This window comes from Vicugna pacos, chromosome X (assembly GCF_048564905.1).
Source record: "Vicugna pacos chromosome X, VicPac4, whole genome shotgun sequence".
NCBI classification, from domain to species: domain Eukaryota; kingdom Metazoa; phylum Chordata; class Mammalia; order Artiodactyla; family Camelidae; genus Vicugna; species Vicugna pacos.
In genome coordinates, this window is record NC_133023.1 from 43,786,905 (window position 1) to 43,813,122 (window position 26,218).

Sequence of the window (26,218 nt, forward strand, 5' to 3'; positions counted from 1 at the left end):
GAAGAGATTTCCAGCAGGGAATTACATTTGGTAGGAGCCAAACATAGCTTGACCCCTTCTTAATGGCTCTGAGTTACCTTTACAGGTATCTCTGACAACATAATTTCATACATTGGTGCTTTCAGGATTCTGAGTTTTATGAGGCAGTTTAGCCCTAAATTGTAGTGCTTCTCTCTCCACCTTCCTCATCCCCATCCCCACAGTGTCAGCTTTTCAGCAATCGTCTTCCATTGCCTAATGTGGTACCCCTTCTTTCCTGTTCTGTTCTGCCTTGTTGCTTTTAACTGTGCCCTTGAAAGCCCTACAACCAAGTTAAAATGCTGAGCCTATGGTAGCTCATTTGGCATCTCTATATTCCCTGGTTTGGTTTTCTTTGAGATTTGTGACAGATAAGTAGGCTCTAGATAGTTGGAGAATTACTGTACCTTGTAACCGTGTTCTTTAGCAAATTGCAGAATCAGTGATCGTCGTTCTCTGGTAGTGTTGGTGGCATCAAAAACCTAGAAGCACATGTTAAGATTGGTTTACTCTGAATCTGGTTCTGATAAGACTCTTTGACCATTCCTGTGATAAGTGAAGGGCTTCCAGGAGAGGACAGACCTTGAACAGGGTTTTGAAGGATAGGAAGGATTTGGAATTGGCTTATATCAATTTCTCAAGCACTCATTGAGCCTTTGCTCTCTGTCAGAAATGTAGCAGACTCTGTAGGCATAATAAGATAAGAGCAAAACTGTGGGGTTTTATTAGGGCCATTTTACAGGTAAAGCATCTGAGGCTTAGAGGAAGGATTTGCCTTAACTAAAATCACTGAGAGTTGCTGAGAGAGCAAAGTTGGAACTTATTTTCTCAACTCCTAGGTGAAATTTCTTCCTTCCCTATCACTTTGGAGCTCTTCAAGAACAAGAAATGACTCCTATCATCAGCACCTTATATGGGACTACATGCATATTTGGGGATTTCTTCCTCTTTTACAGTTTGCAAATTCTATACCAAAGGTCTATGAGATTAAACTGACTAGATGTTTAGGTACATCTCTAGAACTCAAAAATGTTTGTATTGCACTCCTAAATTCTAGTGTACTCCTGCTGAATTCTTGGGTGTGGAGTGGTAGAGTATAGTTGTTAAAGAGTGTAGATTCTGGAGCTATAAAACCTGGATTCCAGCTCTAGCCTGCTACTTTGGGAAAATATTTAATTATTTAAATATTTAATCTTTCTGTGCAGCATTATTCTATAAAGAATATAGAAGGGGCTATAAAATGGTGTATAATAAGAATACCTATCGCATAAGGGAGGGTGGAATTAAATTAATATGTGCAAAGTTCTTAGAATAATGTATAGAATGTAGTAAACAATACATATTAGTTTTTATCCATCCCAGCAGAAATGCAAGCAAAAATCCAAATTTCTTTACCGCAACTTGACCTTCCTCACGACTGAAATAGTCATGGACATCTTTCAGGGCTGCCAGGGCACACTGCCTGAAAAAGATGAAGAAAGAAACAGAGACAGCCCCTATACCCAAGATGGGTTCCTCTCTGTTTTCCTGCATTATCTTTTACACTATCTCTCAGATGTCCTACATTAAATAACTCATCTACTAAACATCTACAAAGGGTGTCCCATGTTCTAGACATTATGACAAACACAGAGTCACACGGTTGTAGTGGCTTTGTGTGCACATCTTAGGGGCAAGTATAAAGTAACACCCAGAAAAAGTTGACTAATGACAGAGTCATGCTATTAAAGGCTCTGCTTCTTGAATCCAAGTAGATCCTGGTCTATATGTATGGTCTATGATATAGAAGGCATTCCTATATATATAACAAGGCAAGCACAGGTATGACGATGGCAATATATTAATGCTTTATGCAAAAATATGTTTAGTGATTACTCTTTTCTACCTCCTATTATGAGGATGTGGATCAATAAATGAGACCCAGGCTCTGTTCTTGAAGTGCTAAGGGTCTTGTAGAGGAGAGAGACCTTCAGATTGAATGGATGGGACTGAAGTAGGCCAAGCTATTGAGACTGCTGTTTCATATGCTAGGCTAAATTTCCACTCTCTCCCGTCAGAAACAGAAAAACTGTTAAAAAATCTTAAGAAGAAGATGGATATGACCAGAAATAGGCTTTGGTTAGGGTGGTAGAGGAGCTGTTTCAACCATCCTTTGAGAGTCTAGAGGGCTTCCTCGCTATCCCAAGCTATTCTGCCCTACTTCCCCCTCATCTGAACAAAGGCCTCCCTCAGTCAGGGAGCAATGCAGGTCCTTAAAATGTTAGGTACTCACTTCCTGATAAGTAGGGCCTCCATGTTGTCTGGGAGAAAGAATTCGTAGTTCTTGTAGCTCACTGCCTCTCGACGATACTGGCCTAAATTAAACACTGAAACCAGGGATCCCTGGTGAAGAGGTTGGGAAGGTCCCAGCGGCAAATAAAAAGTCTTGCTGAGAGGAATTTCAGAGGTAAAAGAAGATATAATTTGTACCTATGTAATGTGCTTATAAAGCTTCAAATTATGACAACAGCTCATTTATTCCTCACAACAACCCTGCAAAGTAGGAATCACCATTCCCATTTTTAGAATGAGGAAATCAAAGTTCAGAAAAAGGAAGTAATTCTCACAGTTAGTAAATGGAGAGCTGGGATTCAACCACAGGTCTGTTTGATTACAAAGCTGGTGATCTTTCCACTATTATATTTTATCATAAATTCAAACATTTTTAATGTCCTACTCTATTGGAAAAATAGACTAAGATCCAGGGAGTAAAATCAATCACCAAGGATCAAACAATAAGTCAGCTGGTAATATAACTAGACTGGACTTCCTGAATCCTAGTCTACTTTTATTACACTTTTCTATATCAGGACAGAGAATCTAGACTTATTGCCCTCTTTAGGCCATACTTTCTCATTCATTATGGTGAAAAATCAGAGAAGAAAGGGAAGGAAGAAAACGGGATAACAGACAAAGAGGTGATATAATATTTCATTCATTCATCCAATAAATACTTTCTGATGCCTACTCTATGGATCAGGACATGAGTTCTGGGTCTAAGAGATGAACCAGATCTGCATGATGGGGCCTCAAGGAACTCACAATCCAGCAGGTAGGACAGAGAGTAAACCAGTAAACACAGAATTCCTACCCAGTTTTTTAAGTGCTTTGACATGGGCATGCAAGAATAAGGGGGAAGGAAAGACAAATTAAACTTGGGGTGATCTCAGATGGTTTCTTGGAGAAAGCAGCATTTGTACCAGTCTTTTTAGGAAGGCAAGCCTTTTATAGGCAGGCATGGGGTATGGGAGTGGGGAACAAAGACATTCCATGTAGAGGAACAGCTTGAGCAAAGGTATGGCATTGGCAGAAGGCAGAAGATGTTTGGGGAATGGTGAGTCATCCACTGTGACCAAGGCCTGTAAGACCGGCAGAGGCCAATCGTGGAGGGCCCTGAATGACAGGCTAAGGAGCTTGGATTTAAACCTGCAGGCCAAGGGAACCCTTGGTGACTACAGATATGGTGGGCTTTGTGTTTCAAACATGACTGTGAGAGCCTCTGTGAGAACAGACTGGAGAGGAACAGATGGGAAGCCGGTGCGTTAGAGCAGAGATTCATCTGCCACTGTCCCATGTGCCCCCATACTCAGTAGAGGTTCCTCAGAGCCTGCAGTCTTCCCACAAAATTATTCCTTCTCCCCTTCTCTTCTGCCAATGTCCTACTCCTCTCACAGGACCCAGCCAGCTCAAACACTCCCTATCTGGAAGATTTCACTGCCTTCCGGTTGGTGATTTCCTCGGTGAGCCCCCTCCATACCCTGTTCTGGCATTCTGAGGTGACATGTCATATTTCTATGCATCCCAGGCAGATGGAGAACTCTACAAGGACAGGGTGTGAATCTCACCCATTTTGTATCTCCTATGCCTAGTATGGGTTTTGGCACATGAAAAACCATTGGGAAACTCTTCACCAGTGAATTAGAGAAAGAGTACATGAGGTGAAAGAAGAAAGAGGAGAAGGAGAGGAGAAAACTTGAACAGAGAGGGAGGGAAGGGGGCAGAAAGATAGAGAGTTGGGATGGTCAAGAGAAATGAGGGGAAGAGAATGGAGGAAAGGAGCCAAGTATCAGACCTGGCACAGTGAGTGTCACACTTTGGAATCAAGCAGATGTGGGTTCATATCCTGGTTCTGTCATGTAGTGACCATGTGCCTCTAGACAAGATCACTTCACCTCTTGGGCATCAGTTTTGTCAACTGTGGAATGATGATAATACTAGTTCCTCCTACATGGGTGTTTCAGAAGTTAAGAACAGAAGTGAGTTCTTTGAGGACAGGCATCCTATCTTCCTTGTCTTTGTTTGCCCAACATCGAACAAGGGCTTTGGCACAACTTGTGCTCAACCAATAATGACCGAGTGAGAAAATGAATGCTTGAGAAGAACTGTGTTCTGTACTGGGGAGCAGTGCTCCATTCCACAAGGGAGAGTCTAAGCACTTGCTTAGTGTACCAGTAAAGGAGGAACATGGCCCCCATAAAAATTTTCAGCTAAGGTGGTATACTTTAAAAGCATCAACATAGTCATCAGGGGATAAGTAAAACCTTTTGGTAGACTTCCTTACATTTGCTGTTTTTATTCTGAATTACGTATGATGTGGGGCCACCCTAAACTTTCAGTGTTTCGAGCCTCTAAACGTCTTAATCTTGTCGTACTCCCGCAATAGAAATGAATATGATCTAGTTCCCTACCCCAGATCAGCTGCTGGGGAGAGACCCAGACACACACATCTACCACACTCTATGTAATTAGTGTTGTTGTCGAGGGGGCTGTAGGAAGCATTGGTGTGGGAGTTCAGAGAAGCACAGTCCTCCTAGGGGAACAGAGGAATCACATAGGAAGGGGATACAGGGCAGGGGAGATAGAGAAATCAAATGGAGAAAAGAAGAGAGTAATTGCTGACTAAGAGGTAGTACAGAAAAGAGACCACACTGAGGGGAAAGGAAAATTGGAAGTAGGGAGTGAGGGAGGAGGCTGACATGACAGGCAGGGAAGGAGACCCCTCTGGAGGCGGAAAGAGGCAGGATCACTTCCGGCTGGGGAGGGGGAGCAGACAAGCTCAGATCTAAGGAGAAGCTTGGAGAGAGCGGACGCCTTTTGGACTGGAGAGGTGAGCTAAGGTGCTCTGCTTTACTGAAGAGCCTGTAGGGAGGGTGGCTTTGGGCTTGGGCTTCGATGTGTTTGACTCCACATGCCCCTAAGGTTTGAATAAAACTTTAAGGTTGTGAATAAGTGGTAATGCTAATAAAAATAGTAATATTAGTATGGTAGTAATAGTAATGGTAATAAAAATAGTATGTTACTCATAAGGTTTTTTGAGGTCTTGCAAAAAATGTGGCTCTTTGAGAACAGATATTTAATCTTACTAGTTTTCCTATGCTTAGCACCTAGCATGAGGCTGGGCACAGTTTATGTAGTTGAGAAATTGTACAATTCACGAGTAGAATGGTAATGGTAATAGTGGTAGTATTAGTAACAGTAGTATTAGTAATAGTCCTAATACTGGTACTAATGGTTTGATACATTAGTGGTACTGATGGTTTTGTCCTTTTAGAAGTCAGCTACCTTACTCTATTTTCAGCCAGTGGCCTATAGAGGGCTGTAGAGCAAAGGGTTTCAGAGACATACCTTTAGTTGGTGTTCCTATCCAGTTGAGATAGCGTGTGAGCTTCGTGGAGATGTAGGTCTTTCCTCGAGCTGGTAAACCCACCATGATCACCATTGTAGGGGAATTTGTAAACTGGGGTATGGATGCTGGAAGACAAACAGAGCCTCAAATATTATCCCCAGGTTCACATGATATTCTGGTATCAGCTCAGAGATGAAGAATTGGAAAGAACATCTCTCCCACCATTATAACAAGGGAAAACACCTGGAAAATTGCAAATTGTCTTTTGAATTCATGAGAAAACTGAGATTGCAGTGCAAATAGCTGAGTTCAAATCTATAGAGACAGGCATCCACAAGGAGCAACAGGGCTCAGGTATTTGCTTATCTTTTGCAAATAGTAATGAATAACATATAAACTCTTCAAAAGATTTAACTAAATTTTGTTAATTAATTGTTAAAAGTTGGTTGTGGGCTAGAGTGAGAATATGAAGCCCCTGGAGGCTGCAGACATAGGTGGTTTTGAATATCCTCCTGCAGACTTTTTCTCTAGGAATTCCAGCAGGTGCTGACAAGGAGCACTGAGAAGAATCCTGAGAAAGATATCTTGTAGTTCTGGTTTGGGAAGAGAAACAAAACAAAACAAAAAAAGCAGTCATTGCTGAAATTGTGCTCAGACCATTTTCCCTATATACCATATGGAACAAAAGCCTTAATCTTCACAGGGAAGGGCAATAAAACTAGCTTGAGAACAGTGTTGGAAATTCACTGCAGCTGGCAGATGCACAATACCACTGAAGCTCTGCCCAGACCAATCTACTCTATCTTCCCTAAGGAAAATAAGCCTTAATTTGCAGAAGGAACTGAGGACACTGGTGGAAACTCACTGCAGGTAGAGAAGAAAAATGGGAAAAAATGCTTTAATCCAGGAGGGACAGGAATATGTGCTAGACCCACCTTTATATTTAGAGGAGGGGCGATTTGGGAAATGACTCCATGACTCAGGATAAACCTGCCTAAGACTGAGGCTTAATCAGAATAACATAGAATGTCCCTAGTCCCCTATTCCCCCCCCACTAGGTTAAAAGAAATAAAAAAAAATCGTGGACTATATTTTTAAAGGATGCAAGAGATAAATTGTCTCCAGGGAGCAGTACAAAGGGACGAATCAAGGCAAGAAAAAAACATAGTCTGAAGAGACAGAAAAATAATCATCAGGACCAGACTCAGTTATGACCCACATGATGGAATTTCAGACAGGCAATTTAAAATAGCTATGATTAATATGTTAAAGGCTTTATTGGAAAAGTTAGACAACATGCAAGATCACATAGGTAATTTCAGCAAGGGGATGAAAAGTATAAGAAAAAATCAAATGTAAATGCAAGAGAAAAAAATACATTAACAGATCTGAAGAATGCCTTCAATGTACTCATAAGTGAACTTGACATAGCTGAGGAATCAGTGACTTTAAGGTAGATCAAGAGAAATGCACAGAGGGAAAAAGAGTAAAAAAAGGAAAACAACAAAACATCCAAGAACTTTGGGACACTATCAAGTTAGAATACCAGAAGGAAAAGAGAGAGAGAATGGAGAAGAAATATTTAAAGAAATTATTGCCAAAGTTTTTCAAAATTAGTGGTTGATATACACCACAGATCCAAGTATCTTAGAGAACAACAAGTAGGGTGAATAAAATTTTTAAAAGAACCACACCCCACTCAGACATATCAAATTCAAACTGCAGAAAGTCAGGCAAAATAAAATCCTGAAGGCAACCAGGAAACAGGGGTGGAGGGAACACCTGACCTAGAGAGGAAAAAAGAAGAATTACAGTAGACTTATTATCAGAAGCCACATAAACAAAAAGATAATGGAATGAAATCTTTAAAGTATTTAAACTTTAAAAAAAGCCCCACCAATCCAATTCTAAATTCAGCAAAAATGCCCTTCAAAATTAAAGGCAAAATAAAGACTTTTTTCAGACAAATAAAAACAGGAAATTCATTACCAGCATACTTGCCTTATAAGAAATATTAAAGGACACTATTTAGGCAAAAGGGATATGATATAGGTCAGAAATTGGATCTATATAATTAAAGTAAGAGCATTGGAAAAGGAATAAATGAGGGCAAAATATATCTTTTTATTTTCCATATTCTTAATTGTTCTAAAAAATGACTAATTAATGTGAAGAAATGGGAACCCTTATGCACTGATGGTGGGAGTATAAATTGGTGCAGCCACTATGGAAAACATTGTGAGGACCCTCCAAAAAGTTAAAAATAGAACTGCCATATGATCCAACAATTTCACTTCTGGGTATTCACCTGAAGAAAACAAAAACACTGATTCAAAAAGATACATGCACACCATTGTTCATTGAAGCATTATTTACAATAGCCAAGATATGGAAGCAACCTAACTGTCCATCAATAGACAAATGGATAAAGAAGATGTATGTATATATGTATATATATACGTATATATATATATGTGTGTGTGTGTGTGTGTGTGTATACACACAATGCACATATTTACAAATACATACAAGGGAATATTACTCAGTCATAAAAAATGAAATCTTGCCATTTGTGACTACGTGGATGGATCGAGAGAGTATTATGTTAAGTGAAATAAATCAGACAGAGAAAGACAAATACCATATGATCTCACTTATATGTGAAATCTAAAAATTAAAACAAACAAGCAAAACAAAATGAAAACAGACTTGTAGATACAGAGAACAAAGGGATGGTTGCCAGAAAGGAGGGGGTGGAGGTGAATAGGTTGAAGAGGATTAAGAGGTACAACCTCCAGCTATAAAATGAATAAGCCACAGGGATGTAGTTTACAGCATAAGGAATATGGTCAATAATATTGTTATAACTTTGTTTGGGGACAGATGGTTACTAGACTTATCATGATGGTCATTTCATACTGTATGCAAATATCAGTAAACCTGAAAACTAACATAACATTGTATGTCCACTATATTTCAATTAAAAACCTGACTGTTTAAAGCAATAATAGTAACAATGTATTGGCATTTATCACATATGGAAAAATGATATGAATACAACAGTGACACAAGGAAAGGAAGGAATTGGGAATATTCTATTGTAAGGTACTTGTACTACATGTGAAGTGATGTAGTGTTATTTGAAGTTGAACCCAAATTATTTTAAACTGTACATTGTAAACCCTAGAGGAATCACTAAAAGGGTAATAAAAAAGATGTATAAATGACAGGTAAATAGAGGAGAAAAAATAGGATCACAAAAAATGCTCAAATAGAATGAGAAAAGTTGAGAGAGAGAATAAACAAAGAACAAATGCAATGAATAGATAAATAGCAAGATGGTAGATTTTAATCCACCTATATTAATAATCACTTTGAATGTGAATTATCTAAACATAGCAATTAAAAGACAGATTGTCAGAGTGTATTAAAAAGGAAGACTCAATTATATACTATCTACAAAACACATACAACTGTGTCCAGATCTGGGACCTTCTTTTATATCTCACAAACTCAAATATAAAACCTTGATAGAATGCAGGGACACCTATTTGAAAACAGGAAAGTATATATAGGAAAGTGGATTGGAAAAAACACCAGAGTTTGAAAATATCACCTAAACAGTTATGAGTTAAACATTATTTGTTTCCTCCCAGCACCTTGAGCCTGAATTGAACATGATATGAAACCCAGAAGGGAATATTGTTTAGAAAATTTCAATACAGAAGAAGCCTGGATGTTCTGGCCTGGGTAGTGGAAAAGAGAATTCCTAAAGTTCAGACAGAATATGGGAAATTCCTTAGGTTTTTATTTATTCTACTTCTGTTTTGGTCCTATAGTGGGAGTAGTGATAGCAAAGGTAGTCTGGAAGCAAGAGTAGTACATAAAGGGACCCTCCAGGAATCGAAACTCTCACAGATAAGGTCATTTCTCTAGGTGGAGCCATGGCATCAAGGGGACAAAACTAAACTTCATGCTAATTTTCCTCTTTCTCTCTCCTCCTGCAGCTTGTTTCTAGAAGTGATAAGCCAAGAGAGTGGAAGGTTTCTGAACAGACGACAGAAAATGGGAGCCTAGGGAACTGGAAAGTACTGAAAAAATACAGGAGAGGGAACAGTTTAGAAGAGCAATTGCAAGAAGTTGTTTTCAACTCCTGGGCTCATGTTTTATCTGTGAGTGCTTTGATGTGATCCTAATTAGCATACCAAAGATCTGGAATCTGAACTAGCAAGTATATGCCCTTACCCAAGCTCCACACTGACCACTAGGTAGTGCACACACAAGCCTGACCTAAATAGTACTACAAAAGTTTTGAAAACTTAATTTCATGTTAGAACTACAACACACAGAAAGGTAAAAAAAAAAAATCAATCTACACAGGATAAAAGCAATACTCTTGGTCTCAAATGATATTTACAATGTCCGAGATACAAACTAAAATCAACCAACATACAAATAGCCATGAAATTTCAATGCACATGTTAAAAGACATGGTATGTGCATATGATAAAAGACATGATAAACAGACATGAATAATGAGACATGAATAATGAGATGACACAGATGTTGGAATTCTCTTAACCTAGTATAAAAATTCTTGAATGAGCAAACACAAGCAATCTTGAAACAAATATTAAAATAGAAAGACAGCAAAGAAACAGTAGATAAACAAGAATCAAGTAGAAATTTTAAAATTGAAAAGCACGATAACAAAACAAAAACCCTCACTGAATAGACTCAGTGGCAGAGTAAAAATGATAAGAGTCAGTAAACTGAAAGATTCATCAACAGAAACCATCCAATATGGACAACAGAGAGATAAAATATTGAAAAAGGAGAATAGAGATCCAGGGACCTGTGTATTGAAAACAATGACTAATATTCACATTACTGGAGTTCCAGGTGGAGAAGAGAAAGAAGAGAACATGAAAACGTATGTGAGAAAATTAGGACAGAAAACTTACCATACTGACGACAAATATTAGCTTGAGATTCAAGGAGCTAAGCAAATACTAAATAGCATAAAACCATAAGAACTCATCTAGACACATCATAATCAAACTGCTGAAAACTAAAGAAAAGGAAATAATTTTGAAAGTAGTTGGAAAAAATGACACATTACTTGTACAGAAATAACAATGATTCAAATGGCTGCAGATTTATTAGAAGCCATGGAGGCCAGAGCAAAGTGGCACAAATTTTTTGAAGTACTGAAAGAAGAAAGTTGTCAACCTAGTATTCTATATGCAGCTAAAATATTCATCATTCAAGAAGGTAAAAGAAAACTTTCTCAGTGAAGGAAAACTAAGAGAACTTGTAGCTGGCATACCATCACGAAAAGAAATGCTAAAATGTTCTTTAGACAGAAAGAAAATGATATCAGAAGGAAGCTAAGAATGTAGGCAATGAAGGAAGTACAACAGAAATGTTAAATATCTGGATAATATAATAGATTTTCCTGCATTTTTTGAGTTCTTTAAAACTTCCTGGATGCCAGAAAGCAAAAAATATAGCATTGTGTATACAACATAGTATATTGGGATCCTCAGTGAAAGCAGAGGTGATATATGAGACAAATACAGTATGAAGAGAGAAGCATAATGTGATGTATATGGTGGAAAACTGAATCCAACAGTACACAGAAAGGATCACACACCATGATCCAACTGGATTTATTCCAGGGTCACAAGGATGGTTCAACATACACAAGTCAATCAATGTGAAACACCACATTAACAAAAAGAAAGACAAAAACAACATGATCATCCCACTAGATGCAGAAAAAAACATTTGACAAAATTCAACATCCACCCATCATAAGAACTCTCATTGAAGGGGATATAGAGGGAACATATCTCAACATAATAAAGGTACTTTTTGATAAACCCATAGCTAATATAATATCCAATGATAAAAAGATGAAAGTCTTCCTGTTAAATTAAGGAAAAAGACAAGGGTGCCCATTTTCATTGCTTCTATTCAACACAGTGTTGGAAGTCCTAGCCACAGCAATCAGAAAAAGAAAAATAAATAAAAGTGATCCAAATTAGAAGGGAAGTGGTAAAACTGTCACTATTTGCAGATGACATGATACTATATATAGAAAATGCTAAAATCTTGACCAAAAAACTATTAGATCTAATTAATGAATTCAGTAAATTTGCAAGATATGAGGTTAATATACAGATATCTGTTGTGCTTCTATACACTAGTAATGGAATATCAGAAAGAGAAAGTAAAACAACAATCACATTTAAAATCATATCCAGGTGGAGGGGCCAAGATGGTGGAGTAGAAGGATGCTCGTAGCTCACCCTCTCCCACAAATACACCAAAACTCATATCCGCGGACCCACCTAGCCAACCAGAGCTCCTGCTGAACTCTGACAGAACATCACCCTCTTCAAAAGACAAAGACGCCATGAAACTGGTAGGAGAAAAGGAAAAAAGAAAGAAGAAAAAGCAAAACACTGCTGGGCTGGACCTGCGGGGAGGGAGTGGCAAAGGAGGAGTAGCGCTTGTTCACTGGGTCTCCCCCTCTCCAACGGAGAGGTCAGCGGGACAAAGGGGGAACCTCCAACGCTCAGATCTGTACAGAGCAGCCCTTGACTGACAGAACTAAGTTAAATGGGCACAGAGGGTCTCTGCAACCTCCAGCCCTAGAAGCAAAGTGGCAGGTGGGGGATGGGACAGGCTGCCTGAGCTGGCCTGAGAACTGGGGCAAGATGCACAGAAGAAACCCTAGGGGACTGCAGGGTGGTGTGCACCATGGATGAGTGAGTACACAGGGCAAAACAACCTGAGCCCTCCATAAATAAACAAGGCTGATGTGCCCTGGGGGGAAGTGTGCCATACCCCATCTCTGGAAACCCCTCGGAGGTTTTCAGGAGAAGAGAGGCGGGGCTCAGCCATAGCCACCATATCCTCCGGTGCTTAGTACCCAGGCGGGAGCGGGGGTGGGGGGCAGGGTCAGGGTCAAAACATGAATCCATACCTAAGGGCTTAGCAGCCTCAAAGGCCAGAGGCTTGTGTACAGCCCAAGGCAGATAGGATCTTTTTGCCCTGGTACCTCAGAGAACTCGCGCCACCAAGACAAACAAGGAGCTGAGTTTGGCATGGAGCAGGGGTGGGTCTGTTCCGCCATTTTCCCCGAGGCTGCCTATGGAGGGTGGAAGCTAGGCAGAGCGGGCAGCTGCACAGAGCAGGGGAGCAATTGGCATTGGGAGAGGGCGGGTGGCTACCCACCTTTCTGGCAGGAGCTTAGCACCTGACCACAGTGCTGGGAAGGGGAGTGATCCACCCGCCTACCTCCCCGAGCACAGCATCTGACTATGGCATTGGGAGGGGGAGTGATCCACCCGACCACTGTGTAAGAGTGAAGCACCTGACTGCAGTGTTGGGAGGGGGTGCAATCTGCTTGCTGACAGGCACTGGGAGCAGCACAAACGAGGGGTGACAACAGAAGGCCTCTGGAAGCAGCAAGCTGAGTTCGTGAAACAGGGCAAAGACAGAAAGACCTCTCAATAAAATCATTAAGAGCTCACAGTCTCCACGAGAACACATTGCCCCCCTCTTTTTAAAATCTGCTACATTTTCTATTACCTTTTCAATTTTTACTTTTTAAACAATTGTATATGCTTCCAGTATTAATCTCTTCAAAATTTTTCTTTTAAAATATTTTTATTATTATTATTATTTTTAAATCCACCTCATTTCATTTTTATTTCTCTTGGTTTTGATCTCCTGTTATTGATTATACACAGGTTTCAATTTTTTTGTTCTTTTCTCCTTTTTTTAAGGTTTTTAAAAGACATCTCAAAACGATTGCTATTCTGCTTCAACTTGCCCTTCTATTATTGAATATACACTGCTTTCAAACCGTTTTTTCCTCCTTTCTGTTAAAATTTTTTTATTTTATCTTTATTTATATGTTCTATTTTCTATTACCTTTTCAATTTTTAGTTTTTAAACAATTGTATATGTTTCCAGTTTTAATCTCTTTTAAATTATTCTTTTAAAATATTATCATTTTTTTATTTTTAAAAATTCCACCTCATTTCATTTTCATTTATCTTGGTTTTGATCTCCTGTTATTGATCATACACAAGTTTCAAATATTGTTTTTTGTTCTTTCTCCTTTTCTTAAGATTTTATAAAGATGTCTCAACTCAATTGCTATTCTGCTTCAACTTGCTCTTCTGTTATTGATTATACACTGTTTTCAAATCTTTTTTTCTCCTTTCTGTTAAAATTCTCTCTTTTTCTAAGTTTTAGTCCTGCATAGGCTTTAATAGATAAATAAATAAACTCCTTAAGGACCACAATAGATAACTGATACTCTATAAGCCACAGTGCCAGAGAGATATGAGCAAGATGAAGAAGCAGAGGAACCATTCCCAATTAAAAAAGCAAGAGAAATCCCCTGAAAGCACGACCAAAGAAATAGACATTGATAGCCTACTAGATCAGGATTTCAAAAAAGAAGTGATCAAAGTACTGAAGGAACTAAAAGAGATAGTGTTTAAAGATATAAAATATGTCAAAAATGAAATTGAAGCTATGAAGAAGAGCCAAGTAGAATTGGTAAACCCATTGGCTGAGATGAGAAATTATCTAAAGGCTGTACAAAGCTGACTAGATAATGCAGAGGAATGAAATAGTGATCTAGAAGACAGGACAACAGAAAGCACCCAATCAGAACAGCTGAGAGGAAAACAAATAAAAAATGAAAACAACACAACAGACCTATGGGATATTATAAAGCAAGCCAATCTATGCATACTAGGGGTTCCAGAAGGGAAGAAAGAACAAAGGGGATTGAAAAGGTATTGGAAGAAATCATGACTGAAAACTTCCCAAACTTAAAGAAGGAATCAGATATCCAAGTACAGGAAGCTCACAGGGTCCCTAACAGGAAGAACCCAAACAGACCCACACCAAGACATATTATAATCAAGATGGCCAGGGTTAAGGATAAAGAAATGATCCTAAAGGAAGCAAGAGAAAGACAGTGAGTTACAAGGGAACCCCCATAAGTCTTGCAGCTGAATTCATTACACAAACACTACAGGCCAGAAGGGAGTGGCAAGATATATTCAAAGTCCTGAATGAAACAAAGATGCAGCCTAAGATACTTTATCCAGCAAGGCTATCCTTTAGAATAGAAGGAGAGATAAAGACATTCACAGACTAGCAAAAACTAAAAGAGTTTAGTAACACTAAACCCATACTAAAAGAAATATTGAAAGGTCTACTCTAAATAGAAAAGAAGCAGGATGCTATAGAAATGAGAAACTCATAACTGGAAAGGTGATAACTACCATGAATTACAAATAGCATAAACATGAAATTGTAAAATAAGACATCTAAATCATTAAGAGTGGGAGAGGGAAGCAAGAAGACAGAGTTTTGGTTTTTTTCTTTTTTAAATTTTTGTTCTTGGTAGGATGGGTTTGAGCTTACATTATTATCAGTTTAATACAAACAGTTATAGTAATGGATTAATAGACAACTTATTAAGGGTAACCACAAGCCAAAAACTTACAAGTTAGTCCCCAAAACTAAATAAAAGCCAAGACAATACAAAGGAAAATTATCAAACCACAAAAGGAAAAAGAAAGGAACAAAGAGGAAGTACCAAATCAACTGCAAAAATAAGTTCAAAATGGCAATAAACACACATCTATCACTGATTACTGTAAATGTCAATGGATTAAATGGTCCAGTCAAAAGACATAGAGTGGCAGATTGGATAATAAAGCAAGAACCTTTAACATGCTGCATACACGAGACCCACTTTATGGATAAGGATACATATGGATTGAGAGTGAAAGGATGGAAAAGGATATTCCATGCAAATGGAAAAGCCCAGAAAGCAGGTGTAGCAATACTGATTTCAGACAAAATAGGCTTTAAAACAAAGGCAATTAAGAAAGATAAAGAAGGACATTTTATAATGATTAAAGGAGTGATACAAGATGAAGACATTACACTCGTTAATATATATGCACCCAATATAGGAGCACCTAAGTACATAAAACAATTACTAACAGAGATAAAGGGGGAAATTGATGGGAATAGAATCACTGTTGGAGATTTTAACACCACATTAACATCACTAGACTGCATTAAAATCACTGTTGGAGATTTTAACACCGCATTAAGATCACTGACCTTCCAGACAGAAAATAAATGAGGCAACAGAGAAATTAAATGATACAATAGAAAAATTAGACATGGTGGATATTTACAGAGCATTACACCCACAAAAACTAGGATATACATTCTTTTCAAGTGCATATGGAACATTTTCTAGGATTGATCATGTACTTGGGCACAAAAGAAGCCTCAATAATTTTAAGAAGATAGAAATTATTTCAAGCATCTTTATTGACCACAATGCCATGCAACTAGAAATCAACAACAGAGAAATAAAGTAGAAAAAAATGAAAACATGCAGTTTAAACAGTATGCTAGAAAAAAACCCCAGTGGGTCAATGAGGAAATCAAAGTTGAAATTAAAAATACCTTGAGACAAACGACAATGAAATTTCTACCACACAGAATTTACAGGATGCAGCAAAGGTAGAGCTAAGATGGAAGTTTTATAGCAATACAGGCATTCCTCAAAAAAAAAAAAAAGAAAACAGTCTCAAATAAACAATCTAACCCACCATCTAAAAGAATTAGAAAATAAGAGCAGAAGGAAGGAAATAATAAAGATCAGGGACGGAATAAGTAAAATAGAAATTTTAAAACAATAGAAAAAAACCCAATCAAACCAAAAGCTGATTTTCTGAAAGAGTAAATAAGATTGACAAACCTCTGGCCAAACTCACAAAGTAGAAAAAGAGAAGCATAAATAAGCAAAATAAGAAAGGATAATGGAGAAATTACAACAAATAACATAGAAATACAGAATATCATATAAGAATATTATGAAAAACTATATGGAAGGAAAATGAATAATGTAGAGGAGATGGAAAAGTTTCTGGAAACATACAGTCCACCAAGACTGAATCAAGAAGAAACTGACCACTTCATAAAACCGATCACTAGAAATGAAATCAAATTAGCAATAAAAAAAACCTCCCTACCAATAAAAGTCCAGGACCCGACAGCTTCACTGAGGAATTATACTAAATATATAAAGAAGAACTCATACCAATACTTCTCAAACTCTTCCAGAAGACTGAAAAGGAGGGAATACTCTCAAACTCATTCTATGAAGCCACCATCACCCTGATACCAAAACTAGGCAAAGACACTACCAAAAAAGAGAATTATAGGCCAATATCACTGATGAACATAGATGCAATAATCCTCAACAAAATATTAGTAAATAGAATCCAACAGCACATAAAAATGATCATACATCATGACCAAGTGGGGTTCATCCCAGGAACACAAGTATGTGGTTCAACATACATAAATCAGTGTAATACATCACATCAACAAGAGAAAGGACACAAACCACATGATCATCTCAATAGATGCAGAAAAAGCATTTGATAAAATTCAACACCATTTATGATAAACACTCTCACCAAAGTGGGTATAGAGGGAACATATCTCAACATCATAAAAGCTATATATGACAAACCTACAGCCAGCATAGTGCTCAACAGTGAAACACTCAAAAGCTTCCCACTAAAATCTGGGACAAGACAAGGATGCCCACTATCACCACTCCTATTCAACATAGTCTTGGAAGTCCTAGCCAGAGCAATCAGGCAAGAGAGAGAAATAAAAGGGATCCAAATTGGAAAAGAAGACGTAAAAGTGTCATTATATGCCGACAACATGTTATTATACATAGAAAACCCTAAAAGGTCCACACAAAAACTACTAGAGCTCATCAAAGAATTCAACAAGGTAACAGGGTACAAGATTAACATTGAAAAGTCAGTTGCATTTCTTTGCACTAATGATGAATCAACAGAAAAAGAAAGTAAAGAAACAATCCCCTTTAAAATAGCACCCAAAGTAATAAAATACCTAGGAATAAATCTAACCAATAAGGTGAAAGACTTACACATGGAGAACTATAAAATACTGATGAAGGAAATTAAAGAAGACATTAAAAAATTGAAAGCTATCCCATGCTCTTGGACTGGAAGTATCAGTATTGTTAAAATGCTCACACTGCCCAAGGCAATCTACAGATTTAATGCAATCCCTATCCAATTACTCTGGACATATTTCACAGAACTAGAACAAATCATAATAAAATTATATGGAACCACAAAAGACCTAGAATTGCCAAAGCATTACGAAGAGAAAGAAAGAGGCTGGAGGAATAACTCTTCGGGCTTCAGAAAATACTATCAAGCTACAGTCATCAAGACAGCATGGTATTGGTACAAAAACAGACATATGAAACAATGGAACAGTATAGAGAGCCCAGAAATGAACCCACAAACTTTGGGTGAACTAATCTTCGACAAAGGAGGCAAGAATATACAATGGAATAAAGACAGTCTCTTCAGCAAATGGTGTTGAGAAAACTGGACAGCAGCATGTAAATCAATGAAGCTAGAACACTCCCTTACACCATACACAAAAATAAACTCAAAAGGGATCAAAGACTTAAACATAAGACAAGATACAAGAAACCTCTTAGAAGAAAATATAGGCAAAACATTATCTCACATACATCTCAAAAATGTTCTCCTAGAATAGTCTACACAAGCAATAGAAATAAAAGCAAGAATCAAGAAATGGGACCTAATGAAACTTACAAGCTTCTGCACAGCAAAGGAAACCAAAAGTAAAACAAAACGACAACCTACGGAATGGGAGAAAATTTTTGCAAATGAGCCCAACAAAGGCTTGATCTCTAGAATATATAAGCAGCTCATACGACTTAATAAGTAACAAACAAACAACCCAATCCAAAGATGGGCAAAAGACCTAAACAAGCAATTCTCCAAGGAAGAAATACAAATGATCAATAGGCACATCAAAAAATGCTCAATATCATTCTTTATCAGAGAAATGCAAATCAAAACTACAATGAGGTATCACCTCACACCAGTCAGAATAGCCATCATTCAAAAGTCCACAAATGACAAATGCCAGAGAGGCTGTGGAGAAAAGCAAACCCTCCTACACTGCTGGTTGGAATGTAGTTTTGTGCATCCACTGTGGAAAACAGTATGGAGAGCCTTGAAAAGGCTTGAAATAGACTTACCATATGACCCAGGAATCCCGCTCCTGAGCATATACCCAGAAAGAACCCTACTCCAAAAAGATACCTGCAGCCCAATGTTTGTAGCAGCACTATTTATAATAGCCAAGACATGGAAAAAGCCTAAATGTCCATCAACAGAATACTGGATAAAGAAATGGTGGTATATTTATACAATGGAATACTATTCAGCCATAAAAACTGAACAAAACATAAATAGAATTAGAAACAGACTCATAGATATACAGTACAAACTTGTGGTTGCCAAGGAGGCAGGGGGTGGGAAGGGATAGACTGGAATTTCAAAATGTAGAATAGATGCACAAGATTATACTGTATAGCACAGGGAAATATATACAAGATCTTATGGTAGCTCACATACAAAAAAATGTGACAATGAATATATATATATATATATATATATGTTTATGTATAACTGAAAAATAGTGCTCTGCATTGGAATTTGACCCAACATTGTAAAATGATTATAAATCAATAAAAATGTTAAATAAAAGAAAATATCTCAAAATATATAGTGAAAGAAATTAAATATCAAACTAGATAACATTTTCTTTTGGAAATGAAAGGAAGAATAGAGGAGAAAAAGACATCCGCCATATGGGAAAGTAAGAAAAACAGTACATCTAAATCCAACTACATCAATAATAACATCAAATGTAAATAGATTAAGCAATCCAATCAAAAGTTAGAAAGTGTCTGATTGGATTAAAAAACACAAAATCCAACTGTATGACGCCTGCAGAAGATACACTTTAGATTAAAAGATACAAATAGATTGAAAGTAAAAGAATGTAAAAAATACACCATGCAAAGAGCAACCAGAAGAAAATTGCAGTGGCTATATTAGGATCTCTAATACTAATACTAATTACTCTAATACTAATTTCCATTTCTAATACTCAGTGTCCAGCTCTATCAGAAGAAAGGGATGTTGAAAAACATTGCTAGAGGTATATACAGACATTATATAATGACAAAAAGTTCAGACCATAAGGAATACATGATAATTATAAGTATATATGCCTAAAACCAGGGCCCCAAGATATATGGATCAAAAACTGATAGAATCTAAGAGAGAAATAGACAATTCAATGACAATAGTTGGAGACTTTAACATTCCACTTTCAATAGTGAATAGAACAACTAGTCAGAAGATAAACAGATAAATAGAAGACTTGAACAACACTATACACAAACCAGTCCTAACAGACATCTATAAAACATTCCAATTCAAAACAACAGAATACACATTCTTCTCAAGCACAGATTGAATAGTCTCCAAGATAGATCATAGTCTATGTCATAAAATAAGCTATAATAAACTTAAAAGGATTGAAATCATATAAATTATGTTCTCTAACCATAATGGAGTAAAATTATAAATTAATATCAGAGATAACTTTGTAAAATTCACAAGTATATGAACCAGAAGGAGGGATATAATCATTAGAGAGAGAATAGAAAAGCATTAAAGAAAATCAACAAACCCAAAAGTTGGTTCTTTGAAAAGATTAACAAACTTAACAAATCTTTAGTTAGATTGATGAAAAGAACCTCAAATTAGTAAATTCAGGAATGAAAGAGGAGTGTTACTACTGACTCTATATAGATAAAAATAATTATAAGGGAATGCTATGAGCAACTGTATGCCAACACAATAGATGACTTAGATGAAATGGGCAAATTATTAGAATAATACAAACTCCCAAAACTGACTCAAGAAGAAAAGAAATCTGAATTGGTCTATAACAAGTAAAGAGATTAAATAAGTAACCAAAACCTTGCCAAAAAGTACTGTCCAGGATTAGATGGCTTCACTGGTGAATTCTATCAAATATTTAAGGAATTAACACCAATTCTTCAAAAGCTCTTTCAAAAAAGAGAATAGGAGGGAATATTCCTGAACTCATTCCTTGAGGCCAGTATTTCTGTGATCCCAAAGGCAGACAAAGTTACCAGAGAGAAAGAAAATTATACAACAATACATTATGAATATAGATGCAAAAATTCTCAACAAGGTATTAGAAAATTGAATCTAGCAAAGTATAAAAAATTTTATAAACTGTCACCAAATTAGCTTTATTATTGGAATGCAAGGTTGGTTAGACCTCTGAAAATTAAGTAATATAATAGACTACATCTGTAGGATAACGGACCAAAACCACATCATCATCTCAATGGACACAAAAAAGCCATGTGAAAATTAAACACCCCTTCATGATAAAAACCACACAACAAACTAAGACTAGAAGGGAAGTTCTTCAATCTGATAAAGGACATCTATGAAAAACTCATGACTAATATGGCATTTAATGGTGAAAGATTGTATGCTAATCCTCTAAAATCAGGAATAAGACAAGAATGTCTATTACCATTTAATTTTTTCAACATTGTATTAGAGATTTCTGGTGGGTAATTAGGTGAGAAAAATAAATAAAAAGCATACAGAGAAAAGAGGCAAGATGGCGGAGTAGAAGGACGCTTGTAAGTCACCCTCTCCCACAAAAACACCAAGATCCACATCTACAGACTCACTCAGCCAACCAGAGCACCTGCGGAACTCCGACAGAACATCGCCCTCTTCAAAAGATAAAGACGCCAAAAATCTGGTAAGAGAAAAGGAAAAAAGAAAGAACAAAAGGCAAAGCAGCGTGGGACGGGTCCCGTGGGGAGGGAGCGGCAAAGGAGGACTGGCGCTTGCTCGCTGGGTCTCCCCTCTCCAACTGAGAGGCCAGCAGGACGGAGGGGGAGCCTCCGAGGCTCGGATCTGTACAGAGCAGCCCTTGTCTGACAGAACTAAGTTAAACGGGCACAGAGCGTCCCCCCGACACCCAGCCTGAGACGCGGGCCGGCAGCGGCGGGCAGGGCCAGGCTGCAAAAGCCGGGTGGAGGACGGGGGCGGCTGCACGGAGGCAGCTCCGGGGGACTGCAAGGGGCTGGGCACCGTGGCTGTGGGTGTACAGGACAACCTGGGCCCTCCATAAAACAGCAAGGTTGATGTGCTCTCGGGGGAAGGATCCATACCCCCATCTCGGAAAACCCGCGGAAACTTTTCAGGGGAAGAGAGGCGGGGCCCAGGCACAGCCGCCATATTCTCCGGCACTTAGCACCCAGGCGGGGGCAGGGGCGAAACCTGCATCCGCACCGAAGGGCTCAGCAGCCTCAAGGGCCAGACTGAGACGGGCCTACAGCCCGGGGCAGGTGAGATCCTTCCATCCTGGTCCCTCACAGAACTTGCTCCACAAAGACAAACAAGGAGCTGGGTCTTGGCTCGGAGCAGGGACGAGGCTGCCCCTCGGTCTTCCCCGAGCCCACCCGCGGAGCGCGGCCAGGGCGGAACGCGACCAGGGCGGAGCGCGCAGCCACACAGAGCAGCCGAGCTACCGGCAGCGTAGGCAGTGGGAGAGCGGCCCCCCTGCCGGTTGGGCAGGAACACAGCCCCTGACCAAGGTGCTGGGAGGGGGCACCACCCGCCCTCCTGCCTGGCAAGTCTGCAACATCTGACTGCGGCATCCGGAAGGGCAGTGACCCACCCGCCCACAGCAGAGGAGAGCTGAAGCTGACCCAGTGTTAGGAGGTGGCGCAATCTGCTTGCCGACAGGTGCTGGGAGCAGCACAGAAGAGGGCGCCAACGGAGGGCCTATGAAAACAAGCTGAGCTTCCAAAACAGGACTAAGACAGAAGGACTTCACATTAAAAGCACACAGACTGCAGGAGAACACCGACAACCCCTTTTGTTTTGTTTTGTGTTTTGTTTTTGTTTTTGTTTTTGTTTTGTTTTTTGTTTTGTTCTTAAATCTGTTTTTACCTGTTCTATTTTCAATTACTCTCTTAATTTTTACTTCTTAATTCATTTCTATTTCTCTTGGGTTTTGATGTCCTGTTATTGATTAGACACAGGCTTCAAATACATCTATTCATCTCCCCACCCCTTTTTTTCTTTTTCTTTTCTTTTAAGGTTTTAAAAGGACGTCTCAACCTGATTAATACTCTGCTTCAACTCGCTCTTCTATTATTCATTATACACTGTTTTCAAACCCTCTTTCTCCCTTCTTTTAAAAATCCTTCTCTCTCTCTATTATTTTTTTTTCTTTTTTCCTAACTTCTATTCCTAAATAGGCATTAGATAGATAAAATCCTTAAGATTCAAAATAGACAACTGATACTCCATAAACCACAGTGCCAGAGAGGTATGAGCAAGATGAAGAAGCAGAGAAACCTTTCCCAAATAAAAGAACAAGAGGAATCCCCTGAAAGAAAGATCAATGAAATAGACATCGATAGCCTACTAGATCAAGATTTCAAAAAAGGAGTGATCAAATTGCTGAAGGAATTAAAAGAGATAGTGCTTAGAGAGATAAAATATGTCAAAAATGAAACTGAAGCTATAAAGAAGAGCCAATTAGAATGGGTAAACTCATTGACAGAGATGAGGAATGATCTAATAGCTGAGCAAAGCCGACTAGTTAATGCAGAGGAACGAATTAGTGATCTAGAAGACAGGGCAACAGAAAGCACCCATTCAGAAGAACTACAAGATAAGCAAATAAAAAATAATGATAATAGCATAAGGGACCTATGGGATAATATAAAGCATCCCAATCTTCGCATAATAGGGGTCCCAGAAGGGGAAGAAGGATCAAAGGGGATTGAAAAGGTTTTTGAAGAAATCATGACTGAAAACTTCCCAAACTTAAAGAAGGAATCAGATATCCAAGTACAGGAAGCTCAGAGGGTCCCAAACAGGAAGAATCCAAATAGACACACACGAAGACATATCATAATCAAGATGGCCAGAGTCAAGGATAAAGAAATGATTCTAAAGGCAGCAAGAGAAAAGCAAAGAATGAATTACAAGGGAACCCCCATAAGGCTCTCAGCTGATTTCTCTACACAAACACTACACGCTAGAAGGGAGTGGCAAGATATATTCAAAACCCTGAATGAAAAAAAGATGCAGCCTAGGATACTTTATCCAGCAAGGCTATCCTTTAGGATAGAAGGAGAAATAAAGAGTTTCACAGACAAAAAAAAGCTGCAGGAGTTTAGCAACACTAAACCCATGCTAAAAGAAATATTGGAAGGTCTACTCTAAATAGAAAAGCAGCAGGATGCTACAGAAATGAGAAACTCACAACTGGAAAGGTGATAACTCATGAACTACAAATAAAGAAAACACGAAATTATAAAAGAAGACATACAAATCACTGAGAGGGGGAGAGGGAGGCAGGGAAATATAGAATTTTTTTCTTTCTTTTTTAAATTTTTTTAACAGTAGGATGGGTTTGAGATCATGTTATTATCAGTTTAATAAAAACAGGTATAGGTTAATAGATTTACAAAAAAGGGTAACCACAAGTCAAAAATTTACAAGGGAGTCACAAAATTAAATAAAATCCCTGATAATACAAAGGAAAATTACCAAATCACAAAAGGAAGAAGAAAGGAACAAAGAGGATATACCAATTCAACTGCAAAGATAAGTTCAAAATGGCAATAAACACACATCTATCATTAATGACTGTAAATGTTAATGGACTAAATGCTCCAGTCAAAAGACATAGAGTGGCAGAGTGGATAATAAAGCAAGAACCTTCAATATGCTGCATACAAGAGACCCACTTTAGGGAGAAGGACACATATAGATTGAGAGTGAAAGGATGGAAAAGGATATTCCATGCAAATGGAAAAGCCAAAAAAGCAGGTGTTGCAGTACTGATTTCAGACAAAATAGACTTTAAAACAAAGGCCATAAAGAAAGATAAAGAGGGACTTTTATAATGATTAAAGGAGTGATACAAGATGAAGACATTACACTCGTTAATATATATGCACCCAATATAGGAGCACCTAAGTACATACAAGAATTACTAACAGAGATAAAGGGGGATATTGATGGGAATACAATCATAGTTGGAGATTTTAACACTGCATTAACATCACTAGACAGATCTTCCAGACAGAAAATACACAGGGCAACAGAGAAATTAAATACTACAATAGAAAAACTAGATTTGGTGGATATTTTCAGAGCATTACACCCCCAAAAAATAGAATATACATTCTTTTCAAGTGCACATGGAACATTTTCAAGGATCGATCATGTACTTGGACACAAAAGAAACCTCAACAAATTTAAGAAGATAGAAATTATCTCAAGCATCTTAACTGACCACAATGCCATGAAACTGGAAATCAACAACAGAGAAACAAAGGAGAAAAAAAGAAAAGCATGGAGATTAATCAATATGTTATTGAAAAAACAATGGGTCAATGAGGAAATCAAAGCTGAAATTAAAAAATACCTTGAGACAAATGATAATGAAAGCACAACCTCTCAAAACCTATGGGACACAGCAAAGGCTGTGCTAAGAGGGAAGTTTATAGTGATACAGGCCTTCCTCAAAAAACAAGAACAATCTCAAATAAACAAGTTAACCCACCACCTGAATGAATTAGAAAAAGAAGAACAAAAAGCCCCAAAAAGCAGCAGAAGGAAGGAAATAATAAAGATCAGAGAGGAATTAAATATAATAGACATTAACAAGACCATAGAAAAAATCAACCAAACCAAAAGCTGGTTTTTTGAAAAAGTAAATAAAATCGACAAACCTCTGGCCAAACTCACAAAGAAGAAAAAAGAGACAGCACAAATTAGTAAAATAAGAAAGGAAAATGCAGAAATTACAACAAACAAAATAGAAATACAGAATATCATACGAGAATATTATGAAAAACTATATGGAACCAAACTAGATAACCTAGAGGAGATGGACAAGTTTCTGGAAACATACTGTCCACCAAAACCGAATCAAGAAGAAACTGAACACTTGAACAATCCGATCACTAGAAAGGAAATAGAAATAACAATTAAAAACCTCCCTACAAATAAAAGTCCAGGACCGGACGGCTTCACTGGGGAATTCTACCAAACATACAAAGAAGAACTCATACCAGTCCTTCTCAAACTCTTCCAGATGATTGAAAAGGGGTGAATACTCCCAAACTCATTCTATGAAGCCACCATCACCCTGATACCAAAACCAGGCAAAGACACTACAAAAAAAGAGAATTATAGGCCCATATCACTGATGAACATAGACGCCAAAATCCTCACCAAAATTTTAGCAAATAGAATCCAACAACACATAAAAAAGATTATACATCATGACCAAGTGGGGTTCATCCCAGGGACACAAGGCTGGTTCAACATACGCAAATCAATTAATGTAATACATCACATCAACAAGAGAAAGGACAGAAACCACATGATCATCTCAATCGATGCAGAAAAAGCATTTGATAAAATTCAACACCATTTATGA

The 26,218-nt window shown here is 38.0% G+C and overlaps 1 protein-coding gene across 2 annotated transcripts in view; it reads right to left on the reverse strand.

The window, feature by feature from the left end:
- Positions 1-26,218, reverse strand: part of PFKFB1 (6-phosphofructo-2-kinase/fructose-2,6-biphosphatase 1) — a 60,026-nt gene that overhangs the window by 20,161 nt on the left and 13,647 nt on the right. Inside the window, exons 2-5 of one of the 2 annotated variants that reach the window (XM_072956518.1) lie at positions 5,683-5,808; positions 2,291-2,384; positions 1,414-1,480; positions 426-500 (exon numbers count right to left, since the gene is read on the reverse strand). In XM_072956518.1, coding sequence (XP_072812619.1) covers positions 426-500; positions 1,414-1,480; positions 2,291-2,384; positions 5,683-5,808 — 362 coding nt within the window. The remainder of the gene's footprint in view (positions 1-425; positions 501-1,413; positions 1,481-2,290; positions 2,385-5,682; positions 5,809-26,218) is intronic. The other variant, XM_072956517.1, reaches the window with a different exon arrangement.